Source organism: Capra hircus, chromosome 11 (genome assembly GCF_001704415.2).
Source record: "Capra hircus breed San Clemente chromosome 11, ASM170441v1, whole genome shotgun sequence".
NCBI classification, from domain to species: Eukaryota; Metazoa; Chordata; class Mammalia; order Artiodactyla; family Bovidae; genus Capra; species Capra hircus.
Genome location: NC_030818.1, coordinates 103343380 through 103358196, shown reverse-complemented (window position 1 = coordinate 103358196; position 14817 = coordinate 103343380). Strand labels below are relative to the sequence as shown.

Sequence of the window (14817 nt, the reverse complement as noted above, 5' to 3'; positions counted from 1 at the left end):
GAGGCGGTCTCCCAGCTCCCCCCGCCCCCCCAGGATGCTCTTGTTCTTTGCGCCAGTTGCCACCCATGGGGGGGGGTGTCATGCCATCCAGAGCTGGGGGGGCTTTTCTGGGGTTTCCCACCGGGCATGCTCTCACTCCCGTAGCAACAGCTGTCCTCGAGGCTGGCCCAGGGGAGTCCACACATCCGCCAGCAAATTGGGGGGGAGACTTTTCTCGCCCCACCCCTTCCTCCCGATTTTTCTTTGTTGGGTATTATTTCAAAATCATTACGGGTTGTTTTTTTTTTTTTGAGAGAGAAAGCAAAGAATTGATCGATGTCATGTGAAGTGTTGAAGTTTGTATCTGGAAAATCCCCCTAAATCCTTTGTCTTAACAGCTCGATGCGAGTGCAGCGATTTGAAGTTGCCTAATCCTTCTCCCTTAAAGGAGAAAAAAGTAAAAGCTGTCTCCAGATAGCCGGCTGGTGCAGGAGAGAATTTAGCGATAGTTTGCAATTCTGATTAATCGCGTAGAAAATGACCTTATTTTGGGGGGCGGGATGGAGGCGAGCGGGCGAGGACGCGCCGGGCCGCGGAGCCAGTGCGCTGCCCCCGGCCGCAGGCCTGCCTGGCTGCGCGGCCTGATGTCCGGGCGCCCGCCCGCGGCCGCTGTGCCCGCAGGTGAGACGGTGGAGCCGCCCCCGCCCCCGCCGCTGCACTTAATGTACGTGGCCGTGGTGGCCTTCGTGCTGCTGTTCTTCGTGGGCTGCGGGGTACTGCTGTCGCGGAAGCGCCGGCGGCAGCATGGCCAGCTCTGGTTCCCCGAGGGCTTCAAGGTGTCGGAAGCCAGCAAGAAGAAGCGGCGCGAGCCCCTCGGCGAGGACTCCGTGGGCCTCAAGTCAGTGGACGTGGCGGGGCGTCTGGGTGGGGGCCAGGCTTGCGGGAGGCGGGGCTGCCCCCTCCCCTCCTCCGCGGCCCCTCCTGGGGCCCTGGGCATGCGCGGGGCCTGGAAGGGGAGGGGAATCTCCGTGGACCCCCGCTCCCCGCGCTTAGTCCCATCTCCCCCCGGCCCCGTCACCCCCAGGCCCCTGAAGAACTCTTCGGACGGCGCCCTCATGGACGACAACCAGAATGAGTGGGGCGACGAGGGCCTGGAGGCCAAGAAGTTCCGGGTGAGTCGGGGCTCCAGGGTCCCCGCCCCGCCCTGCCCCGCCCCGCGGGGTGTGACCCTCTGCCCCACGCCCTTCTATAGTTCGAGGAGCCCGTGGTCCTCCCTGACCTGGACGACCAGACAGACCACCGGCAGTGGACCCAGCAGCACCTGGACGCCGCCGACCTGCGCGTGTCTGCCATGGCCCCCACGCCTCCCCAGGGCGAGGCGGATGCCGACTGCATGGACGTGAACGTCCGCGGGCCGGGTAGGTGCGGCTGGCCAGACACCGCCCCCCCCAACCCAGGGCTCCACCCCCAGGAACCTGGTGGCACTGGGCGGCCCGCGCTTCCCTGACCTGGTGACCCACCCGCCCCCCTGTCCCAAGCCTCAGGGTCAGTACCTGAAAACTCCCTGGGCCTTGGAGGGGGTGAGAACCCCCAGGAGTTGGTCAGCCTCCTCATGGCCTCCCCTCTCAGAGTGCAGGTCTCAAACCGCGCTCTGCGCTCTGAGTTGGTTTCTTCTTTCAAAATGCGTCTTTTGAGACATCCAGAGTGCCTGTTAGCTTACCTCCTCTGTCTCCTGGACGGGGCTGTGGGTGAAGGTCTCGGGCAGGTCAGGAAGCAGAGCCCACCAGCTGCCTGCAGCTGGACTTGTTTCTGCCCTCGGGGAGCTTGGACGGATTGCACTGGTGTTGGGCAGTGCGGCTGTGTGCACTGGGCCTCCGTGGGCAGCGCCCCCGCTGAGGTCTGTTATCCCCGGGAGCAGCTGCCAGGGGCCAGCCTTCCTGACCTGGCCCTGTCCCCGTCCTGCCCCCCTGCAGATGGCTTCACGCCCCTCATGATCGCCTCCTGCAGCGGAGGGGGCCTAGAGACAGGCAACAGCGAAGAGGAGGAGGACGCGCCCGCGGTCATCTCGGACTTCATCTACCAGGGCGCCAGCCTGCACAACCAGACGGACCGCACCGGCGAGACCGCCCTGCACCTGGCCGCCCGCTACTCACGCTCCGACGCGGCCAAGCGCCTGCTGGAGGCCAGCGCAGATGCCAACATACAGGACAACATGGGCCGCACCCCACTGCACGCGGCTGTGTCTGCCGACGCACAGGGCGTCTTCCAGGTGGGCAGCCACTCACGTGCCCTTCTGCACACCCTCGCCTGCCTTCCCTCCTTCCTGGTCTGGCCGCAGAGCCCTGATGCCAACCCTGGCCAGAGCAGGGGCAGCTGGGGTTCCCCCGGCACCCCAAACCTTTGCACCCTGGAGGGGGCGTGAGGCCAGGGAGGGTGTCAAATCCCCTGTATCGTCCCCTAAGGCAGCGAGGCTGGTGGCGCTAAAGCAAGAGAGGCCACAGGGACCTACAGGGGCAGGGCCTCCTCACCCTCACCCAGGATAGGCCCATCCCGTGTGCCTGCCCCTCGCAGCCCCCATGCCCTCCCCTCTTTGGCTGGAGGCATCGATCGCCTCTGGCGGTGGGGAGAAGGGCTAGAGGTTGCTGTTTGCTGCCTGTGAGCAGTGGGGGGGGCGGGGGGCGGCTCTGGCCTTGCTGGCCTTCCAGGATGAGGATGGATTAGGGACGTGGGTGCTTGGGTCTCTGGGGAGCATCCCTGGCAGAAGCAGCTTTTGAAAGCTGCCTGCCAGTCTCCTGGCCACAAACCCCCAGGCCCCAGGCCATGCTGCTCTGCAGAGACAGGCAGGTAAATGGGGCACAAATGGGGGGTGTCACAAAAGTCTAATGATTTCTGACATGTTGTTTTTTATGGAAATGAGAGATTGGGGACAATTTAAACGAGCCCCTGGAGGCAGGCTCTGGCCGAGTTTGCCCGGGCAGTCTCTGTGGCACGTAGAGACATTCCCTTGGGCGCTTTTCGGGGAGAGGCTGGTCCACACACGGCTCTTCCCCAGCTCCTTTCGTCCCCCCTCCCACCCCCGAAACAGTGGCCGTCCTTCTGTCTCGTGCTCCGGCCCCACCCCTCCAGCAGAGCCTGGTGGAGTTCTGCCCACTCCCCGGGCTCGCACGCCACACGTGTCTGGGCTCCCTGGGGCCGCCTGACCCCAGGAGGGCTGCATCTGAGTCAGGGGTTGGGTCCCAAGCACGTGTCCCGGAGCGGGCGGGGGCCTCACGCTCACACTTGAGCTGAGCCCGAGACTTTCCCTGTGGTCCAGATCCTGATCCGGAACCGAGCCACCGACCTGGACGCCCGCATGCACGACGGCACGACCCCGCTGATCCTGGCCGCGCGCCTGGCCGTGGAGGGCATGCTGGAGGACCTCATCAACTCCCACGCCGACGTCAACGCCGTGGATGACCTGGGTGAGCCCGGATGGGCCGGAGAGGGGGCACGCCACGGCCGCCTGCCCACCCCTGACCCGCCTGCCCACCCCTGACCCGCCTGCCCACCCCCGACCTGCCTGCCAACCCCTGTCCCGCCTGCCAACCCCTGTCCCGCCCTCTGCTCCCCTTGCAGGCAAGTCCGCCCTGCACTGGGCAGCCGCGGTGAACAATGTGGAGGCTGCTGTCGTGCTGCTGAAGAACGGGGCCAACAAGGACATGCAGAACAACAAGGTGGGCTGGCTGGCGAGACACTTCCCCGCTGCCGCTCCTTCCCGACCGGGGGACCCCCGAGCCATGACTTGAGCTTCTGGGCCTCGGCTCCCTCACCCGTTAAGTCCCAGGAGAAGCTGCAGGAAAACAGAGACGTGGGTGCCCGTGTGGTCGGCGCTCCCTGCCTCCCTCTGGCCACATTACCAGTCCCCTCCCGGGCCCAGGGCACGGGCAGCTGCAGCTGTCCACCCCCCCCCATGTCACTGTGACCTGTGACCTCACCTCTGTCCTTGGCTGTCACTGGCCGGGACGGGTTGACCCAGATGGTGCACGCTGAGCCAAGAGGCTGGTGGGCAGGGTGGGGGGCTCTGCGTTGCCAGGCCCCCAGATGGAACGGTGAGTGTCCACCTTCTACACGTGGACCGCCTCTGGTCTCTCTCAGCCTCGCTGCAGTCTGTCCCCAGAGTCTGAGTATGCTCTTTCTTTCCTGCCCAGCCCCAGCCTGGCCCTGAGTCTCCTGCGCTTGCCTTTGGGCTCCTGTGTCCCCGGACCCACCCCTTCCTTCACTGACCCCTGAAGGGATCTCCTGTTCTGGGGGAGGGGCGCAGGGGATGCTGTTGGGCCCGGTCACTTCTGAGTCTGCCATGGGGCAGAGGCATCATCCCGCCTCCTTCTGGGGAGACAGGGTGACTGGTGGCAGGGACCGCCGTGGCGGGGCGATAGCTGCGGCCAAGGCCATGTGTGTGCCAGGCAGACACCATCCAGCCTCACCCCACACAGCAGCCTCGGGGGGCATACGTGGCATGTCCACTGTACAGATGAGAAAACCACGCCCTGGGGACAGAGCTAAGATGTCAGGATTCCTCAGAGACCAACGGATGCCCACAGGCACACTTTAGTGACCCCACAGCCCCTGAAATCGTGGCAGGGTCTCCATCTGTGTGGTTTTGGAGGAGGGGAAGAGGGGACACATTCTGTTAGATTTCCCGAAGGGCTTCCCTGGTGGCTCTGGGGTTAATGCGTCTGTCTGCCTGCAACGCGGGAGACCTGGGTTCGATCCCCTGGAGAAGGAAATGGCAACCCACTCCAGTATTCTTGCCTGGAGAATCCCATGGATGGAGGAGCCTGGAGGGCTACAGTCCACGGGGTCGCAAAGAGTTGGACATGACTGAGCGACTTCACTTTCTGACGCCGTGAAGGTAGAGCCCCACTGGTTTAGAATATAGGATCCCACAGGTCCTCTGGGTGGGTCTTAGAAGATGCGTTTAAGGTGTTTTTGTTTGTAAGACATAATAGTGATGGTAGGACCCTAGGGGGAGGGTTAAGATGAGGTGCCTCCCCTCCGCAGCAGGGTGGAGGCGGGGCTGACCGCTGGTCCATCTGGTGGCTGGTGACCCCTGCACCTGCCCCCATCTGCTCCCCCCAGGAGGAGACGCCCTTGTTCCTGGCCGCCCGGGAGGGCAGCTACGAGACTGCCAAGGTGCTGCTGGATCATTTCGCCAACCGGGACATCACAGACCACATGGACCGCCTGCCTCGCGACATCGCACAGGAGCGCATGCACCACGACATTGTGCGGCTGCTGGACGAGTACAGCCTGGTGCGCAGCCCCCCGCTGCATGGTGCCACCCTGGGTGGCGCGCCCACCCTGTCACCCCCGCTCTGCTCGCCCAACGGCTACCTGGGCAACCTCAAGCCCCCCATGCAGGGCAAGAAGGCCCGCAAGCCCAGCACCAAGGGCCTGGCCTGCGGCGGCAAGGAGCCCAAGGACCTCAAGGCTCGGAGGAAGAAGTCCCAAGATGGCAAGGGCTGCCTGCTGGACAGCGGGAGTGTGCTGTCGCCCGTGGACTCCCTCGAGTCCCCCCACGGCTACCTGTCAGACGTGGCCTCCCCGCCCCTCCTGCCCTCCCCTTTCCAGCCGTCTCCCTCCGTGCCCCTCAACCACCTGCCCGGGATGCCCGAGGCCCACCTGGGCGTCAGCCACCTGAGCGTGGCAGCTAAGCCCGAGATGGCGGCGCTGAGCGGGGGCAGCCGGCTGGCCTTCGAGGCAGGGCCACCACGCCTCTCCCACCTGCCCGTGGCCTCCGGCACCAGCACGATCCTGGGCGCCAGCGGCAGTGGGGGCGGTGGGGCTGTGAATTTCACCGTGGGTGGAGCTGCGGGCTTGAATGGCCAGTGCGAGTGGCTGTCCCGGCTGCAGAATGGCCTGGTGCCCAACCAGTACAACCCGCTGCGAGGGGGCGTGACGCCGGGCACCCTGAGCACACAGGCTGCCGGCCTCCAGCATGGCACGGTGGGCGCGCTGCACGCCCCCGCCCTATCCCAGGTGATGAGCTACCAGGCCCTGCCCAACACGCGGCTGGCCTCCCAGCCTCACCTGGTGCAGACGCAGCAGCTGCAGCCACAGCAGAACTTACAGATGCAGCCGCCGAGCATGCCGCCGCAGCCAAACCTGCAGCCGCCGCAGCCGCACCTCGGCGTGAGCTCGGCCGCCAGCGGCCACCTGGGCCGGAGCTTCTTGGGAGGGGAGCTGAGCCAGGTGGACATGCAGCCGCTGGGGCCCGGCAACCTGGCGGCGCACACCGTCCTGCCGCAGGACAGCCAGGTCCTGCCCACGTCGCTGCCGTCCACGCTGGCCCCGCCCACGCTGGCCCCGCCCATGACCACCGCCCAGTTCCTGACGCCCCCCTCCCAGCACAGCTACTCGTCCTCCCCGGTGGACAACACCCCCAGCCACCAGCTACAGGTGCCCGAGCACCCCTTCCTCACCCCGTCCCCCGAGTCCCCCGACCAGTGGTCCAGCTCCTCGCCACATTCCAACATCTCCGATTGGTCCGAGGGCATCTCCAGCCCGCCCACCAGTGTGCCGTCCCAGATCGCCCACGTCCCGGAGGCATTCAAGTAAACAGCCGGCTGCCCCCAGGACCCTGCGCTTCCTTTCCCAAGCCCTGCCGGGGCGCGTGCGTGCGCTCCATGAATGCCGGGGCCGACCAAAGGAGCTTTGTTTCAACAAATGTGTTTTTATACAAAATAAGAGGACAAGGATTTTTAAATTTTTTTTTAGTATTTATTTATGTACTTTTATTTTACATGGAAACACTGCCTTTTTATTTATATGTACTGTTTTGTATGGCATCAGGTAGAAACTTTTATCTGCTCCGAGAAAATAAACTAGTTCTCAGTCATGATTTTCCTACTTAGGATAAAGACTCCTAGGTATTTGTAAAATATAAACAAAGATTCATGATGTGCAAATGCCATTTATTTATTGATTTCCTCTTTTTTGAATCCCAAAAGAAATGATGTCAGACAAGGGTGGTTTGAGCCAACATTGTTCAGAAAGCTCCAGGGGTGCCCGGGGCCTGCTTTGATTTCCCCAGACATCCCCTCACCCCCACCTCCAAACCTGGACCACCCTCCTTCCAGGACCGCCTGCATCTTATGAAAAGATGCGTCTAGAGAAAGAAAAGCAAGCCCTTTAACTCTCTTGGCACATGGGTTACTTTGTACCTGAAGTAGGAAAGTAAAATGTAAAATGATGTGGTTCGTGCATTTCGGTTGTACTTCTAAACTTTTTAAAGATATGTCTCTCAAAACGTGTTCTTGGGGTATGCCAAGGGTACATTTCATGGTACCAGTCATGAATCTTTGTTTCAGGTTCAGTATTACGTAGTTCTTTGGTATTGTGAGTTCTTGTTCTTTCTGGAGGCTCCCCTGCCCTTCACCCCCGCTGATGTTTAAGCATCATGTGAGAAGTCGGAGGTGTGGCCATGTGGTACCCACCTTGGACCCCACGTCGGGGAGGCCTCCCCCTTCCTGGGGAAAGACACTGCCGGGCCGCCTTGTTGGAGGCACCTCAACTTGAACTGCATCTCCCAGGTTCAGTGGAAGAAAAACTGGCGCCCCTGCGGCCCAGTGCTGACGGGCCTGGTTTTTATAGGAGACTTGGAAAAATGTGGGCGTGTCCAGCCTCAGTGCTCAGAGACCCTGGTGCCAGGGCCTGGCGCGCCCTGCGGTGCTCGGGTCACCAGGAGCCTGCTCGCGGGCCACCACTCCCAGCACCCAGGGTAGAGCAGATTTTTACATTATCAAGTATAAGCCTGTGGCAGATACATATCTGTAAATACATTTTTAAAGGGTGATTTTGTTTAAGAAATCTGATTGGACAACTCTGTCAGGGTCGTGCTGATAAGGGATGCCAGAACCCAGGCCCCACGACCTGCAGCTGCCGAACCGTAGCTCCTGAGAGCAAAGCCGGGGGGTCCCGCCGCCCACCGCACTGAGTCTGCTGCCCCGGCCTCGCCGGGCGTGCTGTGGGGCCACCCCTAGTGGGCACGATCAGACTCTTCCTAAGATGTGGTTTGTTTTTGTGTTTTATAAGATAGAGTGTAGTTTACATAAAAAGAAAACTTTTTTAAAAAGTTATCTACCTACAAAACTGTAGGTGATTAAAATGATGTATTTTTTTTCATCTTTTTTGTTAACAGATTTGCAATAAAAATGATTCCGATGGTCGTCCAGATTTTGCTAAACTCGACTGTGGTCCTGGCTTGCTTTCTGAGAGGGAGGGAGAGCGATAGAGAGGGAATGCCAGCCCTGGCTCCTGGGTGCCAGGGTCACTTTGTCGGGTCAGGTATCCAGTGTCCATCTACCCTGGCAGGCCCTGTGCAGCGGGGCAGAGACTCCATAGGGAGCAGGGCACACGCAATCCCAAAACCAGGCTCTCGGCTGTCTCTCAAGTGTCTGGGTCACGGAGGGTGAGGCACCACTTACTAGCCTGGGGACCACCGCTGCTGGCAGGAGGGGCACAAGGAAGGGTCCAGACCCCGGCCTGGGGCAGAGAGAGCCCAGGGACATCTGAGCAGGGGAACCCTGGGGGGCGGGGGTGGTGACATAGTGGGATGAGTCCTGTGACCCCCAAGGAGTGCAGGCTGGGCAGAACCACTGTCTCAGGCATCCGCAACTGGGCCATGAGGCACACGGCTCTGATCTTCCTCCCTCCTCCCTATGCCTTCCTCCCTACGCCAGCTCTACCTGCCCCCGCCCCTTCTCATGACCCCGCCCCTTCTCCACCTGGCCCCACCTCTCCTCTGCCTGGCCCCGCTCTTTGCCCCTTCTCTATCTGACTCTACCCCTTCTCCACTGTACCTTACCCCTTCTCTACTTGGTTTCACTTCTCCTCTACCTGGCTCCTCCCTTTCTCTACCTGGCCCTGCCCCCACACCGGTGGCTTCAAAACAGATTAACAGTCCGCTGACCTTTTGAACTGTGGTGTTGGAGAAGACTCTTGAGTGTCCCTTGGACAGCAAGGAGAGCCAACAAGTCCATCCTAAAGGAAATCATTCCTGAATATTCATTGGAAGGACTGATGCTGAAGCTGAAACTCCAATACTTTGGCCACCTGATGCAAAGAGCTGACTCAGTGGAAAAAGACCCTGATGCAGAGAAAGATTGAAGGCAGGAGGAGAAGGGGATGACAGAGGATGAGATGGTTGGATGGCATCACTGACTCAATGGACATGAGTTTGAGTAAACTCCGGGAGTTGATGATGGACAGGGAGGCCTGGTGTGCTGCAATCCATGGGGTCGCAAAGAGTCGGACATGACTGAGTGGCTGAACTGAACTGAACTGAACTGACCACCTTGAGGGACACTCAAGAGTCTTCTCCAACACCACAGTTCAGAAGGTCAGCGGACTGTTAATCTGTTTTGAAGCCACTGGCGTTGCAAAGTGCCACCTGTCCCTGGTGTGGCCCATCTGGGCACAAGGGTGAACCCAAGATTTTCTCGCTGAGTGCAGAAGCTTCATTTCTGGGACAAGAGATACTGGGAAATGGAATATGGTAAATGGTGAACTTCCATCTTGGAAGGGGCACTCAGCCTAAATTCTGCCCAAAGAACTCCCAGCACCCTTAAACCACACTCCTAGGTGGGCACCCAAAAGAAGTGAAAACGGGCTCTATAGCCGGTCCTTCTGCACATGTGCCCACAGCAGCCAAGAGGTGGGGACAACCCGAATGCCCATCAGCTGCCGCCTGGTGAACCAAGTCGGGTAGGACCACACTGTGACGGCTGATTTTATGTGTCAGCATGGCTGGCGGTGGGGGTGGGGGGGCTCAGATTTGGCCACATGTGAGGGATGAGATTAGCATTGCAATCTGGGCTGAGTAAAGCAGATGCCCCCTCCCCTGCCCCCATGCGGGTGGGTCTCACCCAATGAGGTGAAGAAGGTATGAATAGAACAGAAAGGCTGAGGAGGAGGGACATCCTGCCCCCTGACTACTGGAGCTGGAGCATCTGTTTCTTCCTGCCTTCAGAGTCTCCATAATCATATGTGTCAGTTCCTTGTTATAAATTTCTTTATGTATTGATACACCCTGTTGAAAGTTGGACCATAAACAAGGCTGAGCACCGAAGAATTGATGCTTTCAAATTGTGGTGCTGGAGAAGACTTTGCAGAGTCCCTTGGACAGCGAGGAGATCAAACCAGTCCATCCTAAAAGAAATCAACCCTGAATACTGATTGGAAGGACTGATGCTGAAGCTGAAGCTCCAAGCCATCTGATGCGAATAGTTGACTCACTGGGAGAAGACACCAATGCTGGGAAAGACTGAAGACAGAAGAAGGGGCGACAGAGGATGGAATGTTTGGATAGTATCACCGACCCAATGGACACAAACTTGTGCAAACTCCAGGAGATAGTGAGGGACAGGGAAGCCTGGCGTGCTGCAGTCCATGTGGTTGCAAAGAGCTGGACGTGACTGAGCTATTGAACAACAGCATCCTGTTGGCTCTGTTTCTCTGGAGAGCCCAGACTAAACACACACGTGATGGCCTGTTGTGTGTGTGTTAGTCACTCAGTCATGTCTGATTCTTTGCAGTCCCATGGGCTGTAGCCCACCAGGCTCCTCTGTCCATAGAATTCTCCAGGCAAGGATACTGGAGTGGTTTGCCAATTGCTCCTGCAGGACGGACTATTTTCAGCCATAAAAAGAAATGAAGTGACCAACACAAGCTACAGCTCAGTCAAAATGCAGAAAGACCACGCTGGGTGGAAGAAGCCAGACACCAAAGGCTGTGTGCTTCCATTTGTATAAAACATTCAGAGTAAACAAACCCAGAGAGGCAGAAAGCAGATCAGTGGTCCCCAGGGCTGGGAGCTGTGGGCAATGGGCAGTGAATGCCCAGTGCGTCTGGGGCATTACTTCCGGTGATGAAATGTCTTAGAACTTGACAGAGGTGGTTGTTGCACATTTTTAATATGCTAAATGCCATTGAATTCGCTGTAAAATGGTTAATTTCATGCTCTATGAATTTTACCTCAATTACTTTTTTTAAAGAAAGAACTCCTAGCAGTGTTTGTCCTCCCAAGAAGTTCCTGGTAGTTGTGGGATTCCCTCAGAGGCAGCAGGACAGGCCTCAGGGGACCTGTGGGCCTTAAGGAGCACCTCACTTCTCCCTCAAACCCTCGGGCCCCCAGCAACAAGGAGAGCGATGCCATGTCAGGTTTAAACTGGGCATGCCCAGAACCTGGCCCTGCCCGTCGCCTTGCGGGCGAGGTCCTGGGGGCAGACCAACCACGGCCACAGGCTGAGGGCTCTGCCCTCCCCTGCCTGAACCTCCCCTGATGCCCAGGGACGCAACCCTCAGCTGTGCTCGGGCTCAGAAGCACCGGCAGGGATTCCCCAGGCCCCAGGGAGCCCACTGCAGGCTGAAAGACACCCCAAGACCTGCTCACTGGGGCCTGAACCTGCTCCCACAGCCTCAGCTCCACTGCCCACCAGCATTTCTGCCGTGCACCATTCTCATCTTGGACACACAGTCTGAGCCGGCCTGCTCCACCAGCCGTGCGTTGTTGAAAGGACCCCTCCCAGGCCACGGTGCACCTCCCACAAGGGAAAGGGCGCAGCCTCTCCCTTGGGGCTGGACTCAGCCAAGACAACCCTGGCCTGGGGGTCTGGCTTGTTCTGGCTTGGGGCTCTGGGTCTCCCAAATTCGTATGTGGAAGCCCCAGCTCCCAGGACCTCAGAATGTAGCTGTCTCTGGAGACTGGGTCTTTAAAGGGGTAATTTAGGGAAAGTGAGGTCGGTGCGGGGGGCCCCAAGACAATGTGACTGGGGTCCTCAAAAAAGAGGCGATCGGGACACGGACTCGCACAGAGGGAGCTGTGGAGACCCGGGAGAAGGCGGCCGCCTCCCAGCCCAGGAGGGAGGCCTCAGGAAATCCGCCTTGCCGACAGCTTGGTCTTGGCCTTCTGGCACCCAGAACTGTAAGAATTGAATTTCTGTTAAGCCACTGGCCTGTGGCACTTCTATTTTTTTAGCCGTGGGACCTTAGTTTCCTGACCAGGGATTGAACCCAGGCCCCGGAAGTGAAAGCTCTGGGTCCCCACCACTGGAGCACCAGGGAATGGTGCGTAGCACTTGTTCTGGCAGCCCTAGCAGATAGATGTCCCCAGGCATCCCAGTGCCACGTGCATGCCCACGGCCTGCACGGCCACGGCCAGCTGGCCCAGGCGTCGGCCCTGGCCCCCTCCCCTCCTCGTGGTGTCCCACCCCAGGGGTCTGGAGACTTGTGCTTTTCAACACGCAAAACACGTGAGGTCAACACAGAGTGGCCAGTCCACCCTCCTGCCGTGCCCTCCTCTCCTGACTGCTCACCAGGGGCAGGGGTGGGGCACCTTCCTGGAGGCCTCCAGGGTGATTTAGAGCAGCACTGTCCGCCGGAAAGGCAATGCAAGCCACGTGTGCAATTTCAAATATTTTAGCAGCCATGTTAAGTGCAAAAAGAAATGGGTGAAGTTTATTTAGTAATATATCTTAGTTAATCCAACAGACCCAAAATACTGTCACTTCAGCATGTAACTGACACAAAGTTAATGGCATCTTTTACCTTCTTTGGGGGTAGGAGGGGGACTGTCTTTAAAAGATTGTGGGTGTTCCAGGCTTACGGTGCACCTCAGTTTGGACGGGCCACAGTCCAGGTAGTTGACCACCACATGTGTGCACGGCCACCACGCTGGGCAGTGTGGATTAGGCGGTCAGGATGGCTGTCGGTCCCTCAGCTCTGCGGAAAAACTGGAGGCCCGTCACTGGCATGGGGTCTGCTCCACCTTGTCCCAGAGGAAGCCCCAGAGGTGGCTCTGCACCCCTCTGGACACAGCAGAGAAGGGATCTGTGAGCCAGGAAGGACGGCCTCAGGGCCCACAAATAAACACACCCGTGGGGCTACACACGCCAAGAAGTGAGCAGAGCTTCTCAGGCCTTGGCGCTACTCGGGGGGCTGCCCACAGCTGCCATCCTCTTCACTGAGAAATGCTCGCTTCCAGAGGCTGTGCTTAGCCTCTGAGCGGAGGACCACTCTGTGGCGGCTTCATATCCCATCACGGCCAATGACGAATCGTTTGCAGGCCAGCCCAGATTCGGGAACCGTGCCCAGGAGCGCTGTTGGAGGGGCAGAGCTGTCAGCAGACAGGGGGTGGAGAGCTTCGTACGCTCGCTGTCATGAGGGGATCCCAGGCACAACAGCAAAGGATTATTCCGTCAAAGTACTTCAATCGGGAACCTACACAATGTGGTTCAGCCTGACCCCAGGGCGAATGGAGAGATCCAGAAGTGCTGTGTCCCAGAGGGTGTTTGATGGGTTTGGGAAATAGCCCTGGGTCAGGGGATCCTTTCCTGCAGGACCTCTTGGGCCCTGAAATGACGGCGTGCACCGTGCATCTCTGGGAGGGAGCGCGTGTGCACTGGCTCCCAAACGACTCACCGTCGTCGCAGAAGCCAGTGGAGCATGGGCTGCACCCGGGCCGGGAGGCGCTGCGCCACGTGACTCCATCTTAAGGATCATCGAAGGGGCCACGCCGGCTGCTCCTGAGCTTCCCGATTTGTGCCACTTGTGTTTCCACCTTCCCGGTCACAGTTGGAGGACCACGGGGAGGTGACGTGACATCCTGGAGACTCAGTGTCTCAGGGTAAAGTGGAAACGACTCCGACCCAGCCTCCTGGGCTGGTGGTGGGGCTGCAGTTGTCGGGTCCCTGGCACAAAGCTTGTGGCATGAGGTCAGGACTCAGAAACGGCGCCGAGTCCTACAGCTGCGTTCTCGGGGCTGCCTCCGGGGACCCGTGCACTCGCAAGGGCCAGGCAGCAGCCACTTTCTGTGGACACGTCACCATCCCAATTAGGACCGAGAAACCCAGGCTGGACGCAGTGATGCTCTGAGCTGCAGAAGCGTTGTTTCTAGGTAACACGAGAGACACCACGTGTGAGGGCCTCGGGGACTGCACTCTTTACTGTCTTCTCATGCTCTTGAGCCACAGGGCAGGTGACGTTTTATCAAGCACATCCATAGTTGAATTCGTACTTCTGTGTAGATTCACGGTATTTACTGCAAATCTCTCTGCAGGCGCACTTCAGAGATACGATGCGTTTGGTTCCAATGCACTTGGCTGCAATCAAATGAACGTCACAGTAAATTAGTGTGAATGAAGTGTGAACAGAAGTCACGTGAGTATTTCGGTTTCCCAGTGCATGTAAAAGTTATGTTTCTGTTAGACTGTAGCCTATAAGGTGTGCAATAGCATCATCTCTGGAAAAAAAAAAAAACAATGTATACATCGTAATGAAAACCACTTTATTGCTAAAAAATGCTAACCATCCTCTGAGCCTTCAGCGAGTTGTATAATAGTAATAAATTCAATGGAGAAGGAAATGGCAGCCCACCCCAGTATTCCTGCCTGGGAAAGGGCTTCAGTTCATGGGGTCGCAAGAGTCGGACAAGACTTAGCGACTAAACCAGCACCACCACCACCAATAACATCAGAGATCACTGTCCACAGGCATTGTAACAAATATAATAATAATAATCGAAAGTTTGAAATATTGTACGAATTACCAAAATGTGACACAGAGACAGGAAGTGAGCAAATGCTGCTGGAAAATGACTCTGACAGACGTTTGACGCAAGTTTGCCACAAACCTTCAATTTGATTAAACAAACACGCAACGTGTGAAGCATCGCAGAGCGAGGCAGGCGGCCTCATACCAGAGCTTGTGTCACCCTGGTTCTGATCTCTGCGTTTTCAAAATAGGAGCCTTGGGAACTCCCGGGTGGTCCAGCGGTTACGAGTTTTCACTGCCAAGGGCACA

At 58.6% G+C, this 14817-nt stretch overlaps 1 protein-coding gene across 1 annotated transcript in view; it reads left to right on the top strand.

Annotated features, from left to right (window-relative positions):
- NOTCH1 (notch 1) overlaps window positions 1-8203 on the top strand; it is a 45729-nt gene extending 37526 nt beyond the window's left edge. The window contains 7 exon segments of the mRNA XM_018056124.1: window positions 661-877; window positions 1064-1151; window positions 1232-1397; window positions 1953-2248; window positions 3293-3440; window positions 3595-3692; window positions 5098-8203. Coding sequence (XP_017911613.1) covers window positions 661-877; window positions 1064-1151; window positions 1232-1397; window positions 1953-2248; window positions 3293-3440; window positions 3595-3692; window positions 5098-6576 — 2492 coding nt within the window. The 3' untranslated portion in view covers window positions 6577-8203.